This window comes from Syngnathoides biaculeatus, chromosome 2 (genome assembly GCF_019802595.1).
Source record: "Syngnathoides biaculeatus isolate LvHL_M chromosome 2, ASM1980259v1, whole genome shotgun sequence".
In the NCBI taxonomy this organism is placed as follows: Eukaryota; Metazoa; Chordata; class Actinopteri; order Syngnathiformes; family Syngnathidae; genus Syngnathoides; species Syngnathoides biaculeatus.
The window spans coordinates 19,873,576-19,900,437 of NC_084641.1; the positions used below are offsets into that span (position 1 = coordinate 19,873,576).

The 26,862-nt window shown below is 42.2% G+C and overlaps 1 protein-coding gene across 1 annotated transcript in view; it reads left to right on the forward strand.

Moving 5' to 3' along the window:
- Positions 1-503: 503 nt before the first annotated feature.
- Positions 504-26,862, forward strand: part of ntsr1 (neurotensin receptor 1 (high affinity)) — a 31,336-nt gene continuing 4,977 nt past the window's right edge. The window contains exons 1-2 of the mRNA XM_061839781.1: positions 504-1,237; positions 24,249-24,450. Coding sequence (XP_061695765.1) covers positions 581-1,237; positions 24,249-24,450 — 859 coding nt within the window. The 5' untranslated portion in view covers positions 504-580. The remainder of the gene's footprint in view (positions 1,238-24,248; positions 24,451-26,862) is intronic.

Below are 26,862 nucleotides of genomic sequence, written 5' to 3' on the forward strand. Positions count from 1 at the left end.
CCCCGCCCCCTGCACGTTGACAGCTGGGATCGGCTCCAACACGACATTCGTGAGGATAAGCGGCTAAGAAAATGGACGGATGGATAATTCTAAATATACGTTTTCATTACAGTATTCTTATTTGTTAAGAATTAAACGGATTTAATGTAGCTCATGTTTGTGTGCGTCTGTTTTTAAGTTTGCGCGCGCGTGTTTCTGGCGGGAGAAGGGGGGGGGAGTATTGATATGGTACAAGTTAAGATAGGACCGCCACTGCTATCACAATCACGTACAGACGTATGACATAGAGGTAGGGGTGGGGGAACTCCTTAACAATTTAACTGTTCTTATTTTGGTTTGAAAATTATTCTAAATTGATGGTGGGGGGGTGGGGGGGGGAGCAAATACGAAGGCTTGACTTTTGCGTCATGGCAGCTGCGCCAATTGCAAGCCGTGCACGCCTCCTGGCTGCAAAACATAAAAGCCGCTCTCCTCCTTCGTCCGCGCACCAGATCGTGGCCATCTGATATGCAGGTCAAAGGCGGTTAGTACGTCCCCGTTTCTGAATTAAAGTGTGTGTCTGCATGTGCGTCGAACCGACATGGACTTCAACTCGACACGATTTGGGCGCGACGCGCGCAGCCACGGCGCCCTGGAGCGTCTACTTTTCGGGAATCACTCGTTGTATTCCAACAGCACCCCGGGCATTGACCCGGAGGACTTGGAAGTGAACACGGACGTTTACTCCAAGGTGATCGTCACCATTATCTACCTGCTTCTGTTCGCCGTGGGCTCGCTGGGCAACTCCATCACCTTGTACGCCCTCCTGAGCAAAAAGAGTCTGCAGAATCTGCAGAGCACCGTCCACTACCACCTGGCCAGCCTGGCCGTGTCGGACCTGCTCATCCTGGTCCTCTCCATGCCCATCGAGCTGTACAACTTCATCTGGTTCCACCACCCGTGGGTGTTCGGGGACGCGGTGTGCCGCGGCTACTACTTCCTCCGGGACAGTTGCTCGTACGCCACCGCTTTCAACATCGCCTCCCTGAGCGTGGAGCGCTACATGGCCATCTGCCATCCGTTCAAAGCCAAGAGCATCATGTCCCGTAGCCGCACCAAGAAGCTGATCAGCGGCATGTGGCTCGCTTCCTTCACGCTGGCCACGCCGATGCTCTTCATCATGGGCCAGGAGGCGCGTCAGGGCGAGACCATCTGCACCGCCACCGTGGCCCCCGTCACCATGAAGACGGTTCTCCAGGTGGGTGACACGCTTGGTTATTTCAAGAAGATGATAATTTGCTGATAAATGTTGCTTTAAAAAAAAAAAAAAAACAACAACAACAAAAAAAAAACTACAAGTCTATTCTGTCCGACTGTTCGAAATGATTTTCCGCTGCATAACAGGAATCTTCTGCATTCAAAAAGCAGGCTTTGTGTTTGGTTTTCACCAGCAGTGGGCCAAAATAAATGTACTACAGTCGATATTTCTGGTACTGACTTAAGTATATATTTTTCTGAACAATTTTTGCTTGTCCTCCCTATATTTGAAAATAGTTATCTGTATTTCCTACGCCGTGTTAAAATAAGGTCGCTACTTGTTTCAGCCTCTGCATGACGACAAATTGTAATAAAAGCCATAAATACTTGGGTAAAGTTGAGAACAGTTCAGATCTCGAATGATTAAGATCTTGGGGTCTTGTAAGGCAGAGAACAGACAAAGCCATGTAAGTTGTAAATGGAGAAAGAGAACAAAATGACTGACAAAGGAAGAAAAAAATGCGGAACAAATGGTACTTAAAATAGAATAGGCAGTTCATTATTATTTGTACAGTACTTTCCAGAGGGGAATTTGCATTTGGGAGCACTTATAAATGCATTTATGTCAAACAATATTTTGAAACAAAAATAAAATATTGAACAAACATAACCTCTAAAACAGTTAACTGAAGATTTGCTAAATTCAAATTAATTTCAGTCATGTCAAGATTTGACAACTTGAAGAAAAAAAGGGGGAAATCAAACCTTTCATTTTTCTAAAGTTAAGCACTTTATTTGCAGATGTATAACTTTCTCTCTTTCTTCTGTAATTGGTCTCATACTTTTATTTAGTAAATGGCACACCACTACACAGTTGTGCTAATATATTTGATTACCACAGCAGAATTCATGTATACAATTCTTTCCTATGCTCAAAGACCACGATATCAGTGGCAGGAAAAAAAAAAAAAAAAAAACAGCAACAGTATTATAAAAGAGTTTGAGAATATCTTTCCTTCTGAGGTGGGAACCCAAGAAATTACAATACTTGTAAGGTATTTTTTTTTCCTGTCATCATTCACTAATGTATCTAAGTTCTTTTGTTTTGCGCTGCGTGGTGAGCGACTGGTTAAAGCTTCTGCCTCACAGTTATGAGGACCAGGGTTCAAACCCTGGCCCCGCCTGTGTGGAGTTTGCATGTACCCCCCCCCCACCCCACCCGCTCCTCCCCTACCCTGCGTGGGTTTTTTCCAGGCACTATGGTTTCCACCCACATCCCAAAAACATGCGTGGTAAATTAAATTGCCCGTAGGTGTGAATGCGAGTGAGAATGGTTGTTTGTTCAAGTGTGCCCTGTGATTGGTGTACCTAACTCCTGTCCGAAGATTGCTGGGATTGGCTCCAGCGCTCCCATGACCTTTGTGTGGGTAAGCGGCTCGGAAAATGGGTAGTTGTTTTGGTTTGCTGACAAAATGTGTCCTTAGCGCAGTTCTGATTATCCTGTTAGAATTTAACATATTCAATTTAATGCCCCATGCAGTGTGTTTGTTTTTCTTCTCACTACAAAAACTGTCCACATTGTTTTCACAGTAATGGCTTTTTTTTTTTTTTTGGGTTCATTCCCAGTCGTTTATTTTTGTTAACAGAAATTGGTTAAGTAACTAACAACAAAATATCACAGACCTCTCTCTGTCCAGGCTGATTTTGCCCTAATTTGGATCCTCAACGAGCCGCATAGATATCCATCTCCCGCCTGTAGTTGAATGTAGTCATCAAGATGATTAAATAAATCCATCCATCCATTTTATATACTGCTTTCCTCATTAGGGTCACAGGTGTGCTGGTGCCTATCCGAGCTGACTTTAGGTGAGAGGGAAAACACTGAACTGTTCGTCAGCCAAACGCAGAGCACGTAATGACAAACAAACGTGGAACCATTCACACCTTCTGACAATTTAGAGCAGGGTTGCCCAAACATTTTTACCCCAATATCTACTTTTCAAGCAGCCAACCTCTCGCGAGCTACTGATGATGGGGTTGGGGGGGATGATGATGATGCTCCCAATTTTATGTTATTAATATGTGATATATTTTACTGGCGGCAAGGTGGATCAGTTGGTAAAGCATTGGCCTCACAGTTCTGAGGTCCCGGGTTCAATCCCCGACCCGCCTGTGTGGAGTTTGCATGTTCTCCCTGTGCCTGCGTTGGTGGTTTCCTCCCACATCCCAAGAACATGCAACATTAATTGGACACTCTAAATTGCCCCTTGGTGTGATTGTGAGTGTGTCTGTTTGTCTCACTGTGCCCTGCGATTGGCTGGCAACCAGTTCAGGGTGTACCCCACCTCCTGCCCTTTGACAGCTAGGATAGGCTCCAGCACTCCCTGTGAGGATAAGAAGTGAATAAAGTGGATGGATGGATATTACATTATACTAATATATATATATTTTTTAAAATACAGAATTAGATTTTTGTGCACTCTATTGTATGTCTTTCATCCTGGATCAGGCTTTGTAATTTTAAAATTACACACATCCTGCACTTTCTACTTTGGCTTCAGACCAGACCTTTCCCACTCGAAAAGAGAAAATCTCGTCCAGTTTAACCACTTTTTCTTTGATTATTCACATACTCTGACAGTCATTGTATCTTAAAACAACAGCATTTCTTCTTTAACTTTCTCCATTAATATCAAAAGTAAACATAAGTAGCATGTCTAACTTGTCTTTGCTCTGCGTTGCCCAGACTGTCGGTAACTAAAGCAGTGGACGTGGACGCTGTCATTATAAAACACATTGATGGGGTGCGTAAGTACTGTAACATTTGTAATTATGAGTGTACGTCTTCAAGAGCGGGGATGGGGGGGGCGGGTGTAATGTAAACTACGAAAATGAAAGTGTGGCGGAGCACCGGTCGTTGTTAGAGAAAGGTCCGTGTGCTGCCTAAAAGAAACCAGTGGCTTCTTCTTTTCATTTTTTACAGTACGTATGTGAATTGTGCCATTGGATGTAGCAACCAGCCAATCACATTGCAAAATGCCACAAACTGAATAGCTGTATGTTATACTTCCAATTTGCAAACGCAGAATATCTGCCAAGAGACTGCATCAGCGGTGCACAATCGCAGTGCTCAGTTTAGAGGAACATTGGCTGACGTTTTTTTTGTTTTTTGCCACACCGTCCCGCGATCGACACATTGAGCACCCCTGATTTAGAGTCTTCGATGGACCTAAATTGCATGTTTTTTGGGGAATTCCACAGCCCATGACTTCATGACCATTTGAACTCATGACCTCTGAACTGAGAGGTGGATGTGCTAACCCGCCAGCCGACACATGAGTATGTCATTTAAAAAATTACCCGTTAGAAAAATGCAGCATTTCCCTATGCATCAGTGTCAGGAATGAATGAGCTCAATTCTCCACACGTTGCACTTAATCCTTTATACGATAAAAAGCCTTAATTCTGTCACTTCTTCAGAGGGTTTCAGAAAATCAATTCCAGGCTGAATTACTACCAACCATACACTGCATGTAAAATATCCATGGTAAAAAAAAAAATACAATACATTTACCCCACTTTGGCTCCAATGCACTGTTGTCTGCCTCCACGTGCCCTGCGATTGGCTGGCAACCAGCCTCCTGCCTGTTGACAGCTGAGATAGGCTCCGACACTTCAGCGACCTTTGTGCGGATAAGCCGCTCAGAAAAAGGATGGGTGGCTCACATGCCACAGTGCAACAGGTCTCTTTACAGCAAAACAAAACAATATTTCCGAAGAACAGTCATTCTGCGTCCTTGATACAAGTTGACGTTACATAGAAACGATAACTCCAACTTCCCTGGTATTGTTTCCAATGCACACAGTTAGCATTGACTGATGATTGAAGGATGAGGAGACTTGTTCTGTGGGTGCTTTGTCACCAACTTCGAGCCTCGGAATGAGGAGAGAGAGCCAGAGATGGAACATTAACTCTCTGGCTTGCTGCCAAATGATGTGTGGGGCACTCTCCATCACGATCATCTGCTGCGGGTTTCCTGCCACAATATATATATTACATGCAGGCCTATTATTTCGGACATCGACCACTCAAGTGAAAAAGTAAATGTTAATCAATCAAACCTTGTGGACAAGTACCCCCCCCCCCCTCACTTGAGAACAGATTTTTTCTATTTCATTTACACTCCTGGTACCTTGATTAGAGTTCCCCAATTCACAAGCATTGGTTTTTAAGTTATAAGCTCTCGCTTGATCGATATTTCTTGCTTCGTTATTTGGGCCAAGCATTAACTTTGGAGCGAACTTCAGCTATGCAGTTGCTTGGGCGAAAAATGAGAAAAGAAAGCAACCGTCGCCGATGCCCAATCAGCCACAAACATTCTAATTGAAAAATACAAAATAAAAACAGTTGCAAGGGGCATGGAGAAAATGGGAACGCTGAACAATCACATGCTAAATGGCCATCTGGAGCTGGAATCGGAGCTCCTGTTTACTTATGGAAAAAGCCAATAAAATTTTTGTCATGTCACTCAGGTCCACTTACACCCTTTGAATGGCGAACTAGAGACCGCTAGGAACAGGGAGAGAAACTGTCATGCACTGAGGACATTGTTCCAAAAATCACACCATAAGAGTGAATGAATGTTTGGTGATTCAACCATGAAATTCGTACCCTTAAGAAAAGCAACTAATTTCTTTTTTCCCCACTCAAGTGAAACCAATGTGAACTTGCCACTGCTTATCACTTCATTGATGCAATATACTGGCTAACAATCTGTATCAATTTGTATCCTCTGAGGCCACTGTATTCAGAGGGGGGGCATTTTAGACGACACAAGACTGGTTCATGCAATAGAAATAATTATGGATGTTATGTCCACGACTATATAAAACCCCGTGGGCTTCATTCCAGTTTGGGGAGATTGGGGCATCAAACCATGGTGGCCAGCAGGAAATGCTCTAATGGCTGCAATAACAGTTTTAAGCGAGTCAGAGTTGGGAGCCTGCGTAAGCTGGTGTACGACCCTCGAACACTCCAAGCGTGTTTTGTCAACCTCCAGGGAAACTGGGGGAAGACGGAACTATTGAGGAATGAAAAGGCAGCGGCCAACATAAATAATTACAAAAAAACTTGTCAAAAGACCATGAAGTTTTGGTCCCATAACGCAATAGATGCGCCTGCACAATCTTTTATCATAATTCATCATATTTCCCTCAAAGGATGAATAAAGCATAATGTGTGCCCAGAAAGTTCCAGCAGTACTGTCACAAAAGATTCATTTTAAATCCATCCATCCATTTTCTTCACGGCTTATCCTCACGGGGATCACAGGAGCCTATCCCAGCTAATTCTGTATTTAAAAAAAATATATCTATATTAGTATAATGTAATATCCATCCATCCACTTTATTCACTTCTTATCCTCACAAGGGTCACAGGGAGTGCTGGAGCCTATCCTAGCTGTCAATGGGCAGGAGATGGGATACACCCTGAACTGGTCGCCAGCCAATCGCAGGGCACAAACAGCCGCACTCACAATCACACCTAGGGTCAATTTAGAGTGTCCAATGAATATTTTAAATCCATGGGATAAAATACAAGTTTTCCCCTTTGAAGTAATCCCCCGGAGTTGAACCCACATTCGCAGCCTTACTTGGCACACCTTTACACACTTCTGGAAGGAAGCTTTGTAGCCATGTTGATTGTTTGTCTCCACGTGCCCTGCAATCGGATGACCACGAGTCCCAAAGGTACCCCGCATCTGGCCCAAAGTCAGCTGGGATAGGCCAAAGCATACCCATGACCCTAATGGACAAATGGATTAATATCCTATTTTATGTCTCCAGTTCTGGAACCTTGACACATCCTCTATCTGTCTGTCTCTCTGTCTCTCTGGCTGTCTAATCTTGTTCCACTGCCAAGGGAAGTATTTGTGTGGTCAGTTTTAAACGATGAGCTCCTTTATAGATATCATTTTAAATCACAAAAAAAGATAAAAGTGTGTAAGGCTCTTAGGCTCTATATGTTGTTTTAATTACCTTTATCCACATTTTGACAAAACATAACTGTATAGTAGGACAGTAGGAAAAACACAGGCTAAAGTTAGTGTGAGGTTGAGCTCAATCCGTTTTGTGACACAATTTGGTATCTGAACAATTTTCCTAATTGGAAATAATGGTGGCGGCACGGTGGGTCAGCTGGTAAAGCGTTGGCCTCACAGTTCTGAGGTACCGGGTTCAATCCGAGACCCGCCTGTGTGGAGTGTGCATGTTCTCCCCGTGCCTGAGTGGTTTTTCTCCGGACACTGCGGTTTCCTCCCACATCCCAAAAACATGCAACATTAATTGGACACTCTAAATTGCCCCTCGGTGTGATTGTGAGTGCGACTATTGTCTGTCTCCATGTGCCCTCCGATTGGCTGGCAACCAGTTCAGGGTGTCCCCTGCCTCCTGCCTGAAGTTAGCTGGGATTGGCTCCAGCACTCCCTGCCACCCTTGTGAGGATAAGCGGCTAAGAAAATGGATGGATGGATGGATGGAAATAATGGTTATGATGTTGTAATAATTTATTCCAAGTCAAAATATCACTTTCAGAGACGCCCCCCCCCCCTCCTTACAGGTAAATATAACATTTCACCATTCTTCTTATACAAGGTAAAGAACCGTTTCACCAGTGCTAACATTAATCAAAACAATAATCAGAATCAGCTTTATTGGCTACGGATGTGACAACACACAAGGAATTTGTCTCCGGTAGTTGGAGACCGCCCTATTACGACAAACATTCAGTACGTAGTTTTCTTACAAAAACTCACAGTTCTACAAAGTTGTGCAAAGTCTTCTAACATTTATAGCAGTTCGAATGCTCATTAGAGCGACTATCCAGTGCCATGACAATTGTGCAAAGGTCAAGACTTCAAGACTGATAACTAGTCCTGTTTAAAGTGACTAGTCGTGCGATACAATACTAATACTAATTGGCCGAGAATGATGTGACGACAACAACCTGAGGCAGCAAACTGCCAGCATGTTGCAGTGGAATTGGAAGTTACCTGTTCAAGAATTTAACACTTTAATTGCAAGTGGGAAGAAACTGTTGGAATGCCCGCTAGTTTTGGTTTGCATTGATCGGTTGCGCCCATCCGATGGAAAGAGCTGGAAAAGCTGTTGGCCAGGATGTGCAGGGTCCGAAAGGATCTTGCCTGGTCTTGTCCTAGTTCAGGTGGCGTGCAAGTCCTCAAGGGTGGGCAGATTGTTGCTGACAATCCTTTCAGCAGTTTAGATTGTCCGTTGCTCTCGGAGTTTGTCCTTTATGGCAGCCCCAAACCAGACTGTGATGAAGCTACACAGTACTGATTGGATGACCTTGCATAGGTTCCTATTGTCTCAATTAAAACATACTCCAACATACTCTAATTACAAATTCAAGGTTTCACACATCTTGCGTTTCAGCATGTTTAACTGTCACTGCCAGTAAACCTACAACTATAAAAAGGAGTCTGCCCAGTTAAAAGCCAAAGAAAGAAAATACAGTATTCATCTGTCCCTGAGGTCTCTATTGTGCTCGCGTTGAAGTATGCAGCAGAATCCTTTTTCCCAATCCTCTGCTTTGGAAGTTCCTTTGTAAGTCTGAACCTTTTCATGTTACAGTCTTATCGGAATCAATGAGGTATAATGTTGAGTAAAAGTGCAAGATGAGGGGAAATTACACAAAATACTTCTCCTTGATCATTTTGTAGGTCTTTTCTCTTTTATTTATTTATGATAGTGTAAGAGAAAGAGTACTAGTTAGGATATACTGTAGTACCCATTTCAGGATCCCTGGTGGGGGAGGCTCATTTGTCTTTTATTTTGAAATTAACTCTAGTTTATGGCAGTACAATTCTTTAAGTTAACTGGGAGCCATTTCATCCATCCATCCATTTTTTGTAACGCTTATCCTCACTAGGGTTGCGGGCATGCTGGAGTCTTTCCCAGCTGACTTTGGGCAAGAGTAGGGGTACACTCTGAACTGGTCGCCAGTCAATTGCAGGGCACATACAAACAAAGAACCATTCACACGTACAATGACACGGGCAATTTAGAGTTTTCAATTAACCTACCATGCATGTTTTTGGAATGTGGGAGGAAACCGGAATACTCGGCGAAAACCCATGCAGACAGGGGGGAGAACATACAAAGCCGGGCCGTGAGGCTGGGATTTTAATCCAGGTCCTCACAACTGTGAGCCAGACGTGCTCACCCAGTCATCCACTATGCTGCCCATGATACAAGTCATTCAGGTTATAGTAACAAATACTTTTTCATCTTTTCCTCTCACCATGAGGACTGAGATGACCTCCCAGAAGTTGGAAGACGTAAACCAAACTGGGGGAGGGAGGCTGCAAGGGGGTTAATTGAATTACTGAACTACAGCAAATCTCAAGTTTTTTTTCTGCTGGCTGCAGGATGTGGTGAAACCGAAATGGAACCCAACTCAGCGCTGTTGACTCGGCTAAATTAATTCCACTAGATTTACTTTTTGTCACTGATGGAGTGGTGGTTCACTCGCCTGAATTTGGTGCTGACAAGTGGAGCAGTTCACACTCAGTGACTGTGTGCATGTGCTCGTGAAAGGTTGTCTGTCACCGTGCAGTATGTGCCTTGTGATTAACTGGGTGTAGTCCGCCTTTCACCTGTAATCATTTTGGGAAAGGCTTCAGCTCCTCGCGATGCTGAACACCATAAGTGCTGTATAAAGTGGATGTATGAATATTTACATTTTGCAAGCGGTGTGTTTCCAGGGCTGCTGGGTGCACTAAGGGCCTCGCTGTACACCTTCAGGCAGGTTTGTTGTCATTACACAGAGTGGACTCCTGCTGTGTCTACACTTCACTTTGTGTAAAAGTATGAATTTCAATTGGAAAACATGTTTCGATGTTGCTTATAATGCTTGCTGAGCGTCTGTTTTGTTTTTATTCATGGTTGTACAAATACAAGGCGTCTTGAGCAAATCCTATACAATCCAGTACAATGATATACATTTACCTTATGTACCGTAATTTCCGGACGACAAGCTGCTACTTTTTTCACACGCTTTCAATACTGCGGTTTATGCGGTGATGCAATTAATTTGTGCATTTTTTTCTAACGGCCGCAAGGGGGCACTTGAGTGGAAAAGTTAAGAATGAGACCGGGAGAATATATGTGCCGAGGAAGTGACTTTTACAGGCCCTGTTAATGCTGTGCTAGCATGTTGCTGCTGTGTTACTGGCGTGTCTCAGTGATATTTACCGGTAAGTTTTATTTGAACCGGCCCTGTTAGCGCTAGCGCTGTCGTAGCATTAAAGTCTTTCTGTGTACCGTCTTTCTATGTAAATATCTCGTGTTTCAATGTGGGCACTTATGCATGTACCAAATGGTATTTCCTTTACAAGTGTACTCGGTGAGGCTTGTAACCAGGTGCGCTCTGTAGGCCGGGAATTACGGTACTCACTTTTTATGGTCCGTTTCAGTTTTTCAGTGCCATTTCAAAACAAAAGCTCTGTAAAGGCACTACACATAAGGACCACCATTAAAAGCACATTCAAAATTCCCTTCAGATTTTGACAAATTTCATACCATGTTCCGCTGTGACTATTCTAGAATTATACTGAAAATAGCCATGTTCCTCTGTCTTGCATATCAGCAATACCATTACAGATTTAGTGTCAGAATATGGTCCTATTTTAAAATGTAAAACCCTCATGACCTATCCCAAGTAGAAAAAAATTATCTTATTAGCCGTCGTTATTGTTATTATTTATGCTAGACTTACTGTAAATCACATCATGATTATCGTGTAGGTTAGAGTGAATAGTTGTGCCATGGTAACACACACTAGTCTCAACACTGGGTAAATCCGCACAACATGAGGGATGTTTGCCTTCGCAAAGATAATGTTCGGTTCCAATTGACACTAAAGTTTTTGAATTTAACAATATGGTGGTTGTAGCTTGCAGCAGTGTAAAACTGTATGTCATCACACAATATGTGAACTTTAATAGTACACGGTTTAATTTGGTTCCCAATTTTAGATATCGTTCCCATAATGCTTTCATGGGTTGCCATCTGTCTCTGACATTAAGAAAATTTCCCCTCTTTAGACCCATAAAAAGTTTCTCAGCAACTCAACGCCTTATTGCCGGCTCTCTGAATCAGAAGAGCAATTTGCCAAGCTCCATTCAGTGGCGGTTTGCTCTCAGCTCACGTTGCCGAGCCGTGATAAACCACATGAGGTGATAAATGTGTGACCCAACTCACAAGAAGAATCAGCGGCATTAATTGGCATGTGCAAAGTGTCCGATCGTGCAGCGCGGCATGGCTGGGGGAGCAGTAACGGGACCCCTGCCCACATCCAATGCTACAGAATGTGGCATGACGTATCTGTAAAATATGTACATATTTATAAACAGCTAGAGCTAAGAAAGTACACTATGATAGAATGCCAGAGTCACAGTAGGACAAGCGAGAGGGGATACTGTGAAAAGTGAATCCACAATACATTGCAGTGTCACTCATTGCATTAGTATTGTGGAGTCGCCTCGTCCTGGTCTCAGAATTGCTCTCAGGCTTCCTGCCACAGCTTTAGAGTTCATCACACATCTGCTTTAAGTCTTGAAATCTGAGAATCGAGAAATGTCAGTTTGTAGACATATTTTCGTGGGTGGCGCAAATGCCTCCATATCCTGTTCCCTGTGCGTGTTTGGCAATTTGGCAGACAAGTCTGCGCCAAGCTGGGCATTTGGAGAGCGGCAGAGGGAGTGTTCTTGGATGTGCTTGGCAGAAGGACGATTCGGTGGCAGAAAGTCTCTGTAAATGACTACTAAGACCATGTCTAAATCTTGGCTCAAGGTAGACCTCGGTGAAAGACTATGTCGGACAGCGAATATTAATTGCTTACCTTCTACATACCCATAGCAATAGACACATTGTATATTATTACATCCCTTGCGTTCTAGGTAAACCTTTATAACACCATTGATACTTATTCTATATTCCCGTGAGGAAATTTTCAATGTCATCTATGTGTAATTTATGGAAACAGGTAAAGGACAATGGTTGTATCACCCTACAGTACCATTTAGGAAGGATGATGGGGCGAAAGATGAGGGGGGCAGGTGGTTGGGGTGTGGGGGTGCCATAAAGGGGTCTCGGACAGTGGCACCATCCTTGGGATGAATACTGAAACAATTAGAGACCTACAGCACCCTGCCAGAACGTGGATATTATAAAAGAACACACAGAAGTTTCATTCCACTGATGATCATAATTTCTCATAATCGATGCAATTATTCCTCCCACAAGCTAGGACAACTGCCAGAATTTGACATCTCAATACAATCACAGCAACTGAATATGCGTGGCTGTTGCGTGAAGAAACATTTGCCCCTGCTAAAGATGTCTTTCTTTGTTGTTTGTCTAAAAAGTATTCGCATCTGACTGCATGGTATCCGGTCACCTCGTGTGTGGTTATCCTTAACAGGAACCCAACTTGACCACAAGAAAAACAGACAAATTCCCTGAAATTAATTTAATTGTATCCAGAAGGGACCGTTTCATAAATGTGTGGTTGCTACACTGGCTTGTAATAAGGAGAATAACATCACTGTCACGGCTTGGGCAACCTAAGACCACCAGCTCTAATGATCTGAAATTTCAACAGACCAGCTTGGACACTTGCATGCAGTCTCAGGTTGTGCATTCCTTGTGTTTAATGTGTCTGTTCTTTATCAAATACACTCTTAATACTGTCTTTTTGGGCGATTCCACTCACTTTACGAGCAATTATGTGTATCTTTTCTATCTCCAAGTGAAGGAAATGTTCCTTTTTTATCATTAAAAACAATTCACAGCTGCCTTAATAAGGTTTGTGTAATGTGCTTTCAAAAACACCCCAAAAATCAAGAAATACTAATTAATTTCTAGTCTCATCCCACCCCGCATCTGCTAGCCTAATGGTTTGGCTGTCATTATGGAGTATTTCAAGCTGGTCAGATTCTGAGCTTTGCGATTATAGTAGTTTCAAAGCTACACTGTACTGTGCATGTATAGATAGATGGATGGGCTGATGAATAGATAGTGGGATTGATGGATTGATGGCTAGATAAAGGCAATGAGGGGTCTGATTTGGTGACCTTCATATTATGTCCCGTTTTTGTGGATGATCTAATTCTGTTGGTTACAGCCGCAAGCTTCAATGATTGCAGGAGTGGTTCACAGCTGAGTGGGAAGCGGTTGTCATGACATGTGACCCGTTCAATTCTGAGGCCACGGCTACCTGTCGGAAAAGGGTGGAGTTATGACTCCAGGTCAAGGATGAGCTCTTTCCCCAGAGGAGCATTTCAAGGATACTGAGGTCATGGTCACGTGTTCACGGAAATATGGAGCAAAAGATCGTCTGGTGGATCAGTGTAACATCTGCAGTGATGTCATCGTGAAGGAGTAGAGATGAAAAGCGATGTTTTCGCACTCACCTATGGTCAGATGCTGTCGGTCTTGGCAGAAAGAAAAAGATCATGGATAGAAATATCCCTTCTTTAGAGAGAGGGTCAGAAGCTGGGTCAACCGGGAGGGGCTCGGACTATAGACTGATAGGGTGCCATCTCTTTATCCAGTTGGCTCAGTCAAACACTTTAGTTTATTTTGTTGGTGTTCTTTGATTGTGTGTGTCATGGATGGAATCAAATGCTATCAAGCATTGATTACTTTCCTTACCCACCAATGAGGCACCAGGTTAGCGTTTGTAATACTGTGACGCGATTGTGAGGCTTGACTGAGCCCATCCCGGATGAACGAGCTTCTCACCCTATCGCTAAAGGAGAGGCCAGACACCAAGCGAAGGAAACTCATTCTAGCCCACAGTTTCTTTATTTAGAATACCCTAGTCAACATTACCTTGGAGACTACCATTTCCCCCCCCAAAAAGTTGACATTTTACATTGAATTGTTGTAATAAGTAAAGGAGATATGCTGTTACAAATGCAAATGCAGTTTTATGCAATGTTTGAATGCTAATTTTTATGGACAAACTGGAGAGGGGGAAAATGTGGTTTGCTGTTTGCTTCCACCCCATTGTTATTGAAGAATGGCTCTTTTCTACATGCACTTGAATATGAAATGAATTAAAATAGTGTGATCTACATTGGGTAACAATAGACACATTTTGTCCTTATTTAAAAAGACATTTTTGTCATCCATCTGGTCTCCATGGAGATCATTTCTGTTGCCTATCATTGGCCTCTCTGACAACAGTATTTTTTCTTAGCCAGCTGTTATCCATAGCATTTGTGATTTTAATTAATGTTTATTGCATCATTGATAAATGATATTTTGATTGACCTGTGTATTGCTTTCTCTTTTACAGTTTGCAAGTTTTCCTTGAGTGCCCTGAAAGGTGTCAATAGAGCAAATGAATTGTTATTATAATCTTTCATTGAATGTTCTGCACCACTTGGGCTAAAGTCAAGTAGACGCCACAAGATATCAGCCTGAGATCGGAAGCAGTTCGGAAATGACAAACCTGCATTCAAAGATGGAGATATTGCTTGGGCTTAACTGGTGTGACTTACAAATTAAGTCATTTAGCACAAAGGTGCTGTTCAATGTGATTAGCAGTTGTCGAGACTTTCATTAAAAACTTTCATTAAAAAAACAAGACCCAATTTCATCGTACTCAATGAATAGTTGTCACAGATGTGCACACTCATGCTGGCTAGAGGTACCTGATTTAAATGAAAAAAAAATGGATTTCCAAACTATCAATTAAATGGAATTATGTCAAAAGTTCAGAATCTCCACATCCAATGAGACATGAAGGTATGTCAAGTATGAAAATGTGACATTAATGCAGATGTTGCTATTTAGTCCAATTGGTGCACGTATGTTTTCCTCACCATCAAAAATCTTTCATTTGACAATATCCATTATGTCCTGCAGACCAACGAGAGCCAGGCATATTTACATGCTATTGCTTTTAAATGCACTAAACCCCTGTGTGCGTCGTGCTATAACAGTCTATGCGGAGGTTTTGAATAAGCAATGTCAAGTTGTGCAAATATTTGCATTGCTCCCTGCTGAAAGTGAGATCGATGTTTATTTAGATTTAAAAAAAAAAAAAAAAAGAACCAGGTCACGCCGTTTATGAGAGCAGCTTGCCTCAAGAAAAGATAAATAGGCCCTCTACTGGTTGTTAAAAGCATGAAAACAGCCCCAGCCAGGAAGTGAGACAATTAAGAGAGATAAACTGGAGGTTTTTATTTTTAATTTCTTCATTAAATAAGGATCTCAGGGAGCCATATTCTTTGCACGAGTGACGCTTCGAGGACATTTACACACATTGACTTCGTTAAGGACGATGAAGGTGAAATCCCAAATGCAGTGGATTGCTTGCACATCTGTCCCCCTCCCTACTCTGACTTGTCTTCTACTTGAACTAATGCACTTCAGTGGCCCACCACACTTTTGGCATTTTTCATTTGTTCCTGATCATTCATCATGCCCCTTGTCTCACGGTTCTGACACTGGCCTCGCCTCTTCCGAAGCCAGCCCCTTCTTGTCAGCAAGTCTGACCTCAAAAGGCTCTCATCAAACATAAACAAAACAAACAAACAAAGGATTTGACATTGGACATAATTTCCTTGATCGACCGTGGGGAAAATGACTTTTTGCAATATTATGGGTTCCATTTTTTTCATGCCAATGTCATATTGTGTGGAGCAATATTGGCCACAGCGTGGCTATAGCCCTTCTTTTCTCATCGTTGACATCCTGCTGTTCTTTGGATTGCAAGATAGTTGAGAAGGAATCAACAGCTCCACTAATTTTTTTGCCCTTTAGCCGAATCCTCCAATTGGGTTAAGACAAGATGAATCAACCACAAACTCAATTAATGCTTGATTTGTGGATTTTTATACCCATGTCTGCCTCACAGTCAAAAGGTGCTGGGTTTGAATCCAACATAGAGTTTGCATGTTCTCCCTGTGTTTGTGTGGGTTTTCTTTGGTTAACTTTGTTGGATGGAGAAGGGTTGTGGCATCGTAGCATAGCTTGAAAAAGCCCAAACAATAAACTTCATCAAAATGGAATATGGCAGCACAGTGACTGACTTTTTGACACTGAATTCCTTCACTTCACAACTGAGATGTTGTGGCTTCAAGTCAAGGCTCTGACTTTCCTGTGTGGAGTTTGCATGTTCTCAATGTGCCCGTGTGGGTTTTCTCTGGGTGCTTTGGTTTCCTACCACATTCCAAATGTTTGCTTAGTAGTTTAAGTGATATAAATGTAACTCTAAATTGCCTGTCGGTGTGAATGTTGTCTGTGTGAGCCCTGCGAGTGGCTGGCAACCTTTGTCAGGCTGTACTCCATCTCTCACCCAAAGTCAGCTGAGATGGGCGCCAGCACACCCGCCACAAATGGCATATGTGAGTTTACTCGTGAATATTTTAACAGTACAAGATGCCTTCATTGGCCTGTAACAAGTCAAACTTATTTATCAGCTTTGTCAAAGAAAACCTTTAAAACTAATGCACACCTTCCAAATCTTATCCCACTCCTAGGTAAGTGAACGTGTACAACTGCGCAGTTTCCTCAGAGCAGTAATGCACCGCAGCCAACTCAAAGCGCATGATTTACAGTATATCTATGTTTTACCAAGTACAGTATATCTCATTTGCCTTACTTTGGGAAACGCTTCCCATTTATGCTTCGCATAATGGAGGGAAATATGCCTTGGAATTAATGATAGTGAGGGCAGGGTGTACTGGAAATCAACTTTTCCAACTTGTGCGGTGACTATGATTCCTTTAATGTTATGCCTTTAAATCTCCACAATGAAGGGCTGCAGTCAAAAGTGCATTTTTTTTCTTCCTCAATTAACATCATCCAATAAAGCGAAATTATGTGAAACGATGGCATCCTGAAGGGTGTCCTGGTCGTTGTCAGCCATACTGTCTTTTAATCGTCTAAATGTCTTTTACGTTCTTACACACCAGAGACAGTGGAGGGATGTCTTTAAGAAATGCAGGCAGGTGAGAGTAATTTGTTGTCTTTTTATTACCTGCTCTGTAAAGCACTTTGGGTTGTTTTTTTACATTTTGAAAATAGCTTCATTATAAATCTTAGTCTGAGTGTAACCATTTTGTCTTAAAAGAACCAATCATGTTTTTGTAAACAGCGATTTTTCAAGTAACACAGATATGTTTTTGTAAACATCAAAAACAGTTTTGTCTTTAAATAACCGAGCATGAGCAATATTTTGGTTCCTCAAATAATATAATGCCTCTTTGGCGACCTTTAAAAACGGAAATGGCAAAAAGTAGGACAACTGAAAAAATACTAATGATCTCGTCTCAGTTTACTCAGAAATTAACTAATGGAAGACCATTTAACTGTTCTGCCTCTCACTATGTGTGTACTGCATAGATACTTGATCAGGAGTCACCAATGTGGTGCCTGCAGGCACCGGGTAGCCCCCTCGTACCTCATGCATAATCTGCAGGCCTGATCTAAAAAGAGCTCACGAGTTGATGGGACGTTGTGATTATCAAGAAATGTTGTGCAAGTGACCATTTAAAAAATGTTAAACACTGGCAGAGATTTACATCAATACATTTTTGTATATCGATATTTTTTTGATCTATCTCCTAATTATTTTGGGAAATCATTAGGATAATCCCATTTACAGCACTTTACACTCACGCCTGAGCTCTGCTGAGCGGTGTATAGATTACAAATATACATTAAAGATTATTCGTACAGTGCTACCTAGAAATACGACTCACCCATTTACATGTTTTTCAAGATATGAGTTTGAGAAACGAGTGCTTGGTGGCAGGTAACTCAATTCAAATAATTCACAATAAGGATCACTTAAACAGAAGTGATGCAGTTGGGCAACTGGTTAGAGCGTTGGATTCACAATTCTGAAGACCGGGATTCAAATCCTGGCCCCACCTGTCTAAAGTTTGCATGCTCTCCCCGTGCCTGCGTGGGTTTTCTGAGGGTAGTCCGGTTTCCTCCCACATCCAAAGAACGTGCATAAATTGGAGGGATTAAATTGTCCTTATTACGTGGTTGTGAGTGTGACTATTATCTGTTTCTATGTGGCCTGCAATTGGCCGGCAACCAGTTCAGGGTGTACCCCGCCTCCTGCCCGAAGATAGCTGGGATAGGATCCAGCACTCCTGCGACCCTTGTTACGATAAGCAGCTCGGAAAATGGATGGATGGATAAACAGAAGCTCAACATTTAATCAAAATGAGACACTTCCAGCTGTTTAAAGATCTAATCCAGAGGACCTGTATTTTATTTGTCTGTCATACTTAATTAAGTCATTTTTCACGAAGGTGCTGTTCATTGTGATGAGCAGTTGTCGAGACTTTCATTCAAGACTTTCATTAAAAAAAAAAAACAAGACCCAATTTCACCGTACTCGATGAATAGTTGTCAGAGATGTGCACACTCATGCTGGCTAGAGGTACCTGATTTAAATGAAAAAAAATTGGATTTCCAACCTCTCAATTAAATGGAATTATGTCAAAAGTTCAGAATCTCCACATACAATGAGACATGAAGGTATGTCATGTATGAAAATGTGACATTAATGCAGATGATGTTGATATTCAGTCCAATGGGTCCACGTATGTTTTCCTCGCCATCATCCTGGCCCCGGCTGTCTGAAGTTTGCATGTTCTCCCCGTGCCTGCGTGGGTTTTCTGAGGGTAGTCCGGTTTCCTCCCACATCCCAAGAACGTGCATAAATTGGAGAGATGAAATTGTCCTTAGGTGTGGTTGTGAGTGTGACTATTATCTGTTTCTATGTGGCCTGCAATTGGCCGGCAACCAGTTCAGGGTGTACCCCGCCTCCTGCCCGAAGATAGCTGGGATAGGATCCAGCACTGTCCAAACATTGTTTAAAGCTCTAATCCAGAAGACCTGTATTTTATTTATCTGTCATACACATTTAGCTAAAATTGTATTTACTTTTTTTTTTTAATTCTCAACGCAACAGAAATGAAATAAATTAGTGTCAAAGTCAGTCTCAAGATTTTGATCAAAATGTCACTTAGATTCGGCAAGTTCCGTAACTGGAGAGTGAAAAAGCTAGCAACGATAATGAGGAAGTGTGTTGCACACGGCTGTTCTGTGTCAAATGCTGACGGAGTCAGTTTACATGAATGGCCGAAAGATGAACAGATGGGCAGGTTATGGACCAGATTTGTGAAGACAAAGCGGGCGCATTGGACTTAGAAATCAAATGTTGATGCTGAGCGCTTCCTGAAATTCGACTACGGCGTGTGTGCTGTCAAGTGTTAAGTCCATTATTTAAAATACGGGCTAAATGCATGTAAATAACGCGAAGAATTGGCTATAAACATGATCTTTAAACGCAGAACGATACTGAAGGTTTCGATTTTTGTTTTACGCCGACTCGGTCACTAGTACAACAACAAACTCAGTGTTGTGTGCAAGCAGCATCAGACATTTAAACTTGTTTGAATTACATTTCTTGAGGCATTTACCAGTCTGTGTTTTAGAGTTCAGTTCCACGTCAACTTTGTCAGATCTGTCCTTGCGTTGCATTCGTCAACCCAGGTTCGAACATACAGTATATGGTTGAATTACACCTGCATGGGATGTTTTTCGAACATTGGAAGAATAAGAAAATTCCTCTTCTTCAGTTCCTATCTCTTCCAAAGAGCATTCCATAAAAACTTCATCATTACTGTCTTTCTCCTCGAGATCCCACTCGCTTGGATTGTCCGTGTAGGGAGCCATTGTTTACTGGGGTTGTCTTGGCTTGACGTCACACGGAAGCAGCTTCAACAGAGCCTCGGTTTGAAACAGACATTGGAGGCATTCGGATTACAGAAAATGTGCACTTTGACACTAATTTTTTTCATTTCTGTTGTGTTGAGAATTTTTTAAAAAAACGTTTATAAAAAATTAGCTTACATTTATTTGTGTGATACAAAAATAAAATATAGGTCCTCTGGATTAGATCTTTAATGCCACTTCCAGTTGACGTTCATTGTCAAACAGCATAAAATAAAGATAATTACAAGATGTGTGTTTAAAATAACCACAGCTATGCCTTAGGCAAGTCCGTTAGCTTAATGCTAACAAATAACATCCAATTGAATGGAAAACGCCATTGTCTCTGCAGCACGAGCCTCATTGTGCAGCAACAACCACTGTGCTTTAGTGGTCCAATGTTCAACAAGTAACAGCTGCAAAAAAGGGTTATTTTTTTAAAAAAGACTTCAGAAGATATGATGACATCTAATGTGAACTCCCACTTTGAGCTAAATGCAATTTTTTTGTTCCAATAGCATAATGACACATTTAGCGGAACGAAACAAGCCCCCAAACTGTGCGTCAGCAGCCATTTCCCGGCTGTTCAAAACAAAGTGTTGATTTTCACACAGCTTTGTCCATCTGGACACCTCAAAGGCACGGAAGCAAGAATGCTCATACCAAGCTTGCACTCCCCACCCCCCTCCCACAATGGGAGCTGTCAGCTTGATCCAAGGTGAAAGAAAAGCAGAGTGAGGGCAACATCTAAAGAAGGTGTGAATCGCTGTGATCAACACAGCATGTGGAAGTCCAGCAGGGGTGTTGGTCTCTTGCAGCTTTTGTCTCTTATGTGTGCATTTTGCTAACGTGTTTGTCATGCTCACATTTACTCTACATCAGTGATTTGCCACCTTTATTGGCCCAAGGGACATATTTAGTAATGAAAAAATCTCAACACACCTACAAACTAAAATGCTACCAAAAAAAAGGTATCTTGAGATCCGTTATGTGCTTTCTGCCATCTAATAGAAGAGCGTGTCACTCTACAGCACTGGCATTATTATGATTAATAATTTTCTGGCCAATTAATTTTGATAATATCCTGATGCACACCTGAAGAGTTCTCACAGCACAATGGTTAGGAATCACTACTGTTTTACAGAGAGTAGCACTGTTTTTTTTCTTCTTCTTCTTTTCCTTTCGGCTCGTCCCGTGAGGGTTCGCCACAGCGTGTCATCTTTTTCCATCTAAGCCTATTTCGGGCCTCTTCCTCTCTAACACCCACAGTCTTCATGTCTTCCCTCACAACATCCATCAACTTTTTCTTTGGTCTTCCTCTCACTCTTTTACCTGGCAGCTCCATCCTCAGCACCCTTCTACAAATATATCTGGACATGTCCAAACCATCGAAGTCTGCTCTCTCGAACCTTGTCTCCAAAACATCCAACTTTGGCTGTCTCTCAAATGAGCTCATTTCTATTCCTATCCAACCTGCTCACTCCGAGTAAGAACCTCAACATATTAATTTCTGCTACCTCCAGTTCAGCTTCCTGTTGTTTCTTCAGTGCCACCGTCTCTAATCCGTACATCATGGCCGGCCTCACCACTGTTTTGTAAACTTTGCCCTTCATCCTAGCAGACACTCTTTTCTCACATAACACACCAGACACCTTCCGCCAGCAGTTCCAACCTGCTTGGACCCGTTTCTTCACTTCGTTACCACACTCAACATTGGTCTGGACTGTTGACCCCAAGTATTTGAAGTTGTCCACCCTCGCTATCGCCACCTCCACTGCCCCTCTCATTCATGCACATGTACTCTGTTTTAGTTCGGCTAATCTTCATTCCTCTTCTTTCTAGTGCGTACCTCCATCTATCTAATTGCTCCACCGCCTGGTCCCTGCTTTCACTGCAGATCACAATATCATCGGCGAACATCATGGTCCAAGGGGAATCCAGTCTCACCTCATCTGTCAGCCTATCCATTACTACAGCAAACAGGAAGGGGCTCAGCGGAGAACCCTGCTGCAGTCCCACCTCCACCTTAAGTTCTTCTGACACACCTATGGCACATCTCACCGCTGTTCTGCTGCCCTCATCCATGTCCTGTACTATTCTAACATACAGTATTTCTCCGCCACACTACTACCACTGCTCTTTCCCATAACTTCATTGTGTGGCTCATCAACTTTATTCCTCTGTAGTTTCCACAGCTCTTAACTTCACCTTTGTTCTTAAAAATGGGGACGAGCTCATTTTTCTGCTATTCTTCTGGCATCTTCTCTCCTGCTAGTATTTTATTGAACAAGTTGGTCAAAAACTTCATGACAGTGGCCCATTAAGCACTGTACTTGAAGTGACATTCTAACCCCCTACCGTGGCCATCTTTTTGACTGTAAATTCCCCTTTCCAAGTGTGCGTTTCATCTCACTGTGACACCAATGTTTGTCTTGCTGCTTTACCCTCAGCTTTCAGCTTCAATCAATCTTCACTTCCTTGGAGTCAGAAAACCTTTCCAAGGAATCGTTCCCATTCATTAAAGCCATTAACTTTTCTTTATTTAATCCAAATTCTCTGCATGGTTTCTGTCTGTATCAATATCCCTCACTGGTCACAGACATTCCCCACATTGTCGCCGCAGATGCAAATCATCAAGCCCGAGAAAATATTAACTTTTGAAACCATTCGTAAAGGTTTATCCTATCAACTCAATTACACAATTTGTAGAACAGAGTTATCCTCGCCATGATGTCACCCAGCGCACTTGCCCAACTTCCTCCATATACTCCACCATTGTCTTTACCACTATATACTGTCCACTTTTTCGCTCTCTGCAATATGAGTCCATTGGCGGTATTATTGATTTTAGTCACAATGATTACAGTTGCATAATCTAATGGCATCCCATAGATTTTTAGAGAGGTATTTATTTAAAAATACTGTATGTTTATTGTTGTAAGTGTTCTCATGCCAATGTCTCCATATTCTTTATGCGATGGCATGTCAATATCCTTTCTACCAGATGACGGGATGACGATGATGTAATGCCATCTGAGGGAGTGAGGATCACGGGTATTCAATGTTGGATTTCTCTAGGTTCTCTGAACCTTTTGATTATATTATGGATCATAGATGAAGAAATCCCCAGGATTCTTTGCAATTGTATATTGAAAAATGTTGGGCTTTTTGGTCATGCACTTGTTCACAAGGTGGTGAACATCATGGCATTCCGGAATGCTCCTTTTATCCATCCATCCATCCATCCATTTTCTGAGCTGCTTATCCTCACAAGGTTCACGGGAGTGCCTCTCAGGTATTATCAGGCACCCTGAACTGGTTGCCAGCATATCGCAGGCTCCTTTTATCATGACACTGAAATCATTACACTCTGCTGTTTGCAATTACTTAGTTCACCTGTGGAATCTTCTGAACGGGTGTTTTTGAGGAGCCCCCAACTCTCTTTCTTTAGCTGCCCCTGTCCCGGCTTTTTTGAATGTGTTACAAGCATCACATTCAAAATGAGAGAATAAGATTAATACATTAAATACATGGATAATTTTACACTTGAGGCGATATGAGTCCCGTGATTCACGGAAAAAAATGAGTCTCAGCCCTGGAGGAATGAGTCCCTGCAATTTATCATCATGTAATACAGATACAGTAATCCCCAATATCGTGGTTCTTGCTTTATGGTTCTCTGTATTTTGTATTTTTATTACAGTTGTTATTCTTTAATCCATTAAATATTTTAGTACAATATTTTGTGTTATCTATTGCTCTTGTTCTCTATCAATATGTTATGTGTTTAGCGCCGCGTGTACAATATAGTGACATTCAAATGCATCCATTATTCAAGACGCTTATCCTCACAAGGGTCACGGGAGAGCCAGAGCCTACAGTATCTCAGCCAGCTTCGGCCGAAAGGTGGCCTACACGCTGAACTGGTCGCCAGTCAGTCGCAGGGCAGATATCGACACCATCACTGATTGGGAATAGATCCCACGCTGCCCACACCAAAGTCAGGCGTACTACTACACCATCAGTGACGCTCGACATTCAAATAATTGCCTTCAATTTTGTTTTCCTGGGAGAAGTCTGTGTTCTACTGAATGCCACGTTTGCGTTGTGTTTGAAGGTAAAATCCAGATGGTAAAAGATGGTTGAGACTTAACCTGGTTGTTATGTTTTTCTCTGAATAGGTGAATGCCTTCTTGTCCTTTGTGGTACCCATGGTGGCCATTTCCGTACTGAACGGGGTCATCGCCAATCAGCTGTTACGAATGTTCCATGAGGCGGAGCAAGACAACCGTGTTTGCATCATCGGCGGGAATCCCACCATGCTCAATGTCTCAGTGGAGCCCAATCGTGCTCAGTCACTTCGCCATGGAGTCCTCGTTCTTCGTAAGTCTTTGTATTGATGCTCTGTTTATTATACAGTCTATTAGCTACATGACTTCAGTAAAGTATGAAGGGAATTGGTACTGTATTGATCACCATTGGTTTGCGCAGCAGTTAGTTATGCAGCATTAAGGAAATACAAACTTCAAAACTAGTTGCCCAACAATCATACACAGTGTTTTATTGTTGTTGAAATGTTTCATATAGCGGGGCGGTGGCTCAGCTGGAAAGCTTTGGCCTCACAGTTCTGAGGTCCCAGGTTCAAATCCCGGACCCACCTGTGTGGAGTTTGCATGTTCTCCCCGTGCCACTCCAGTTTCCTCCCAAATCCCCCAAAACATGCAAAATTAATTGGACACTCTAAATTGTCCCTAGGTGTGATTGTGAGTGTGGCTGTTTGTCTTGATGTGCCCTACGATTTGCTGGAAACCAGTTCAGGGTGTACCCCGCCTACTGCCCGTTGACAGCTGGGATAGGCTCCAGCACTCCCAGCTACCCTTGTGAGGATAAGCAGCGAAGAAAATGAATCGGATGGATGGATGACTATCCTGTACATCACTGCACCGAATCACTTGGTGGTGTTCTAAAATGATGTAATAGAAATGACGTATTTTATCTATGAACAGACAGGCACATACAGTATATGGACAGCACATGCGTTGACTGAGCCATAGGGAAAAATTGGAAGGGGGAGGGAGAGGCCAGAAGATCATTTAGCCTTCGTCATATTGAGGCATTGAAGGCTTTTTTGCCAGCTGAATTCCAGCATTGGAGTGGGGCAGGAATCGCAGATGCCAAGATTTATGGTGATGCTTGATTCTCGCTGAAATCTTTAACTACTCTGCTTATGTCATGACCCAACCTCCTACTTATATTTTTTTCAACACCTCTAGTAGAGGCTGCTCCTCCGTTTGGAATAAGCGTGAAAAAAAGCCAAAGATAGTCAGCACTAGGGGAGAAGGTGTATGCGAATGTGATGACTCGTGGTGAAAATCGGTAGAGAGTGAGCGTGGAGCTGCCATTCTGGAAAAGGCTGCAGAAAAATGTGATTCCCCTCCTGCCCCTGACTTAATAATGTTGGTCTGGGGAGAGAGTAAACACACTCCAGAGTCATTTAAAACTCAATCTAGATCATTTTTGGCACGATAAATTATATTTGTGGGGTTTCCAAGACACACACGTCTAAGATAGATAGATAGATAGATAGATAGATAGATAGATAGATAGATAGATAGATAGATAGATAGATAGATAGATAGATAGATAGATAGATAGATAGATAGATAGATAGATAGATAGATAGATAGATAGATAGATAGATAGATAGATAGATAGATAGATAGATAGATAGATCCATCCAGCCGCTTGTCAATCTCGCGTTCCGTTCCTCTCTCACACATGAACAAGAACCCAAGATACTTGAACTGGTCTACTAGGGGCAGAATCTCTTGGGATGGACAAAATGTGTTAAGTTATAAAAGCGAAGTAGCTGTTTTAATGCAACATACAAAGCCACTACTCAGCACATGTTTATGGAACATCCATAAACAGAGGTAAAATTGGCAACCCAGGACCTCAGAAGAGTGAGGCAGATGGAGTTAGCAGTCACCCACCATCCCACCCATTTATGGAACATTGTTATTAAAATGATTGATCCCAGGTAGTGGGCCTAAGAATTTCAAATTGGGCTCTGGACTGGCAGTCTTTCATTGGAAACTACAATAACCTTGTGTTCCATTCAATGATTCAAACATCGATTTGTACTTAATGCCAAGAAACTCAGTCTTACTTAAGCATAATTCATATCTCCTCCCTGGGTCTCTTTTTTTCCTTGTAATTGAGTGTTACAGATTTTCTATTTATGGCATGATCAGTTTATATGGTGCCGTCGCTTGTTTCATGAGGTACTGGCTTGCGCATACGGGTTGAGCAGCTCTATTTAAAAGTATAATGAAGAGAAATGTCAGCAGGATATGTGCGGGCATGGTCAAAAAGAAAATACAGTACTCAGTGTGGAGGAACCACCCTAATTCTGTTTTGTTTACACAATCACTGGGACAATGTTTGCACATTTTCATGTTGTTGATGTTATTTTTAGCTTTTTTAGCTGGATATAAAAAATGCTGTTCATACACTGAAATGTTGATGTTGTTGAATGATCGGATTGTAGAATGATTTTATGGACTCGGGAAGCTGGTACAAAAAAATGGTTTCATCTGCTGGACTGTCCCTCACTGGTCTGATTTCATATCCTAAAAAGACTAAAAATGAAAATTCGATAAGATTCTGCTTTTTTGGTGTTGGCGATCTCATTTCTTGACGCAAAATTATGGAATATGGAAAACAGTACCAAGTATTGTATTATTTTGGTCATATTTTCTTTCATGTTCTCTGATGCTTCTTATGGATTCTCTA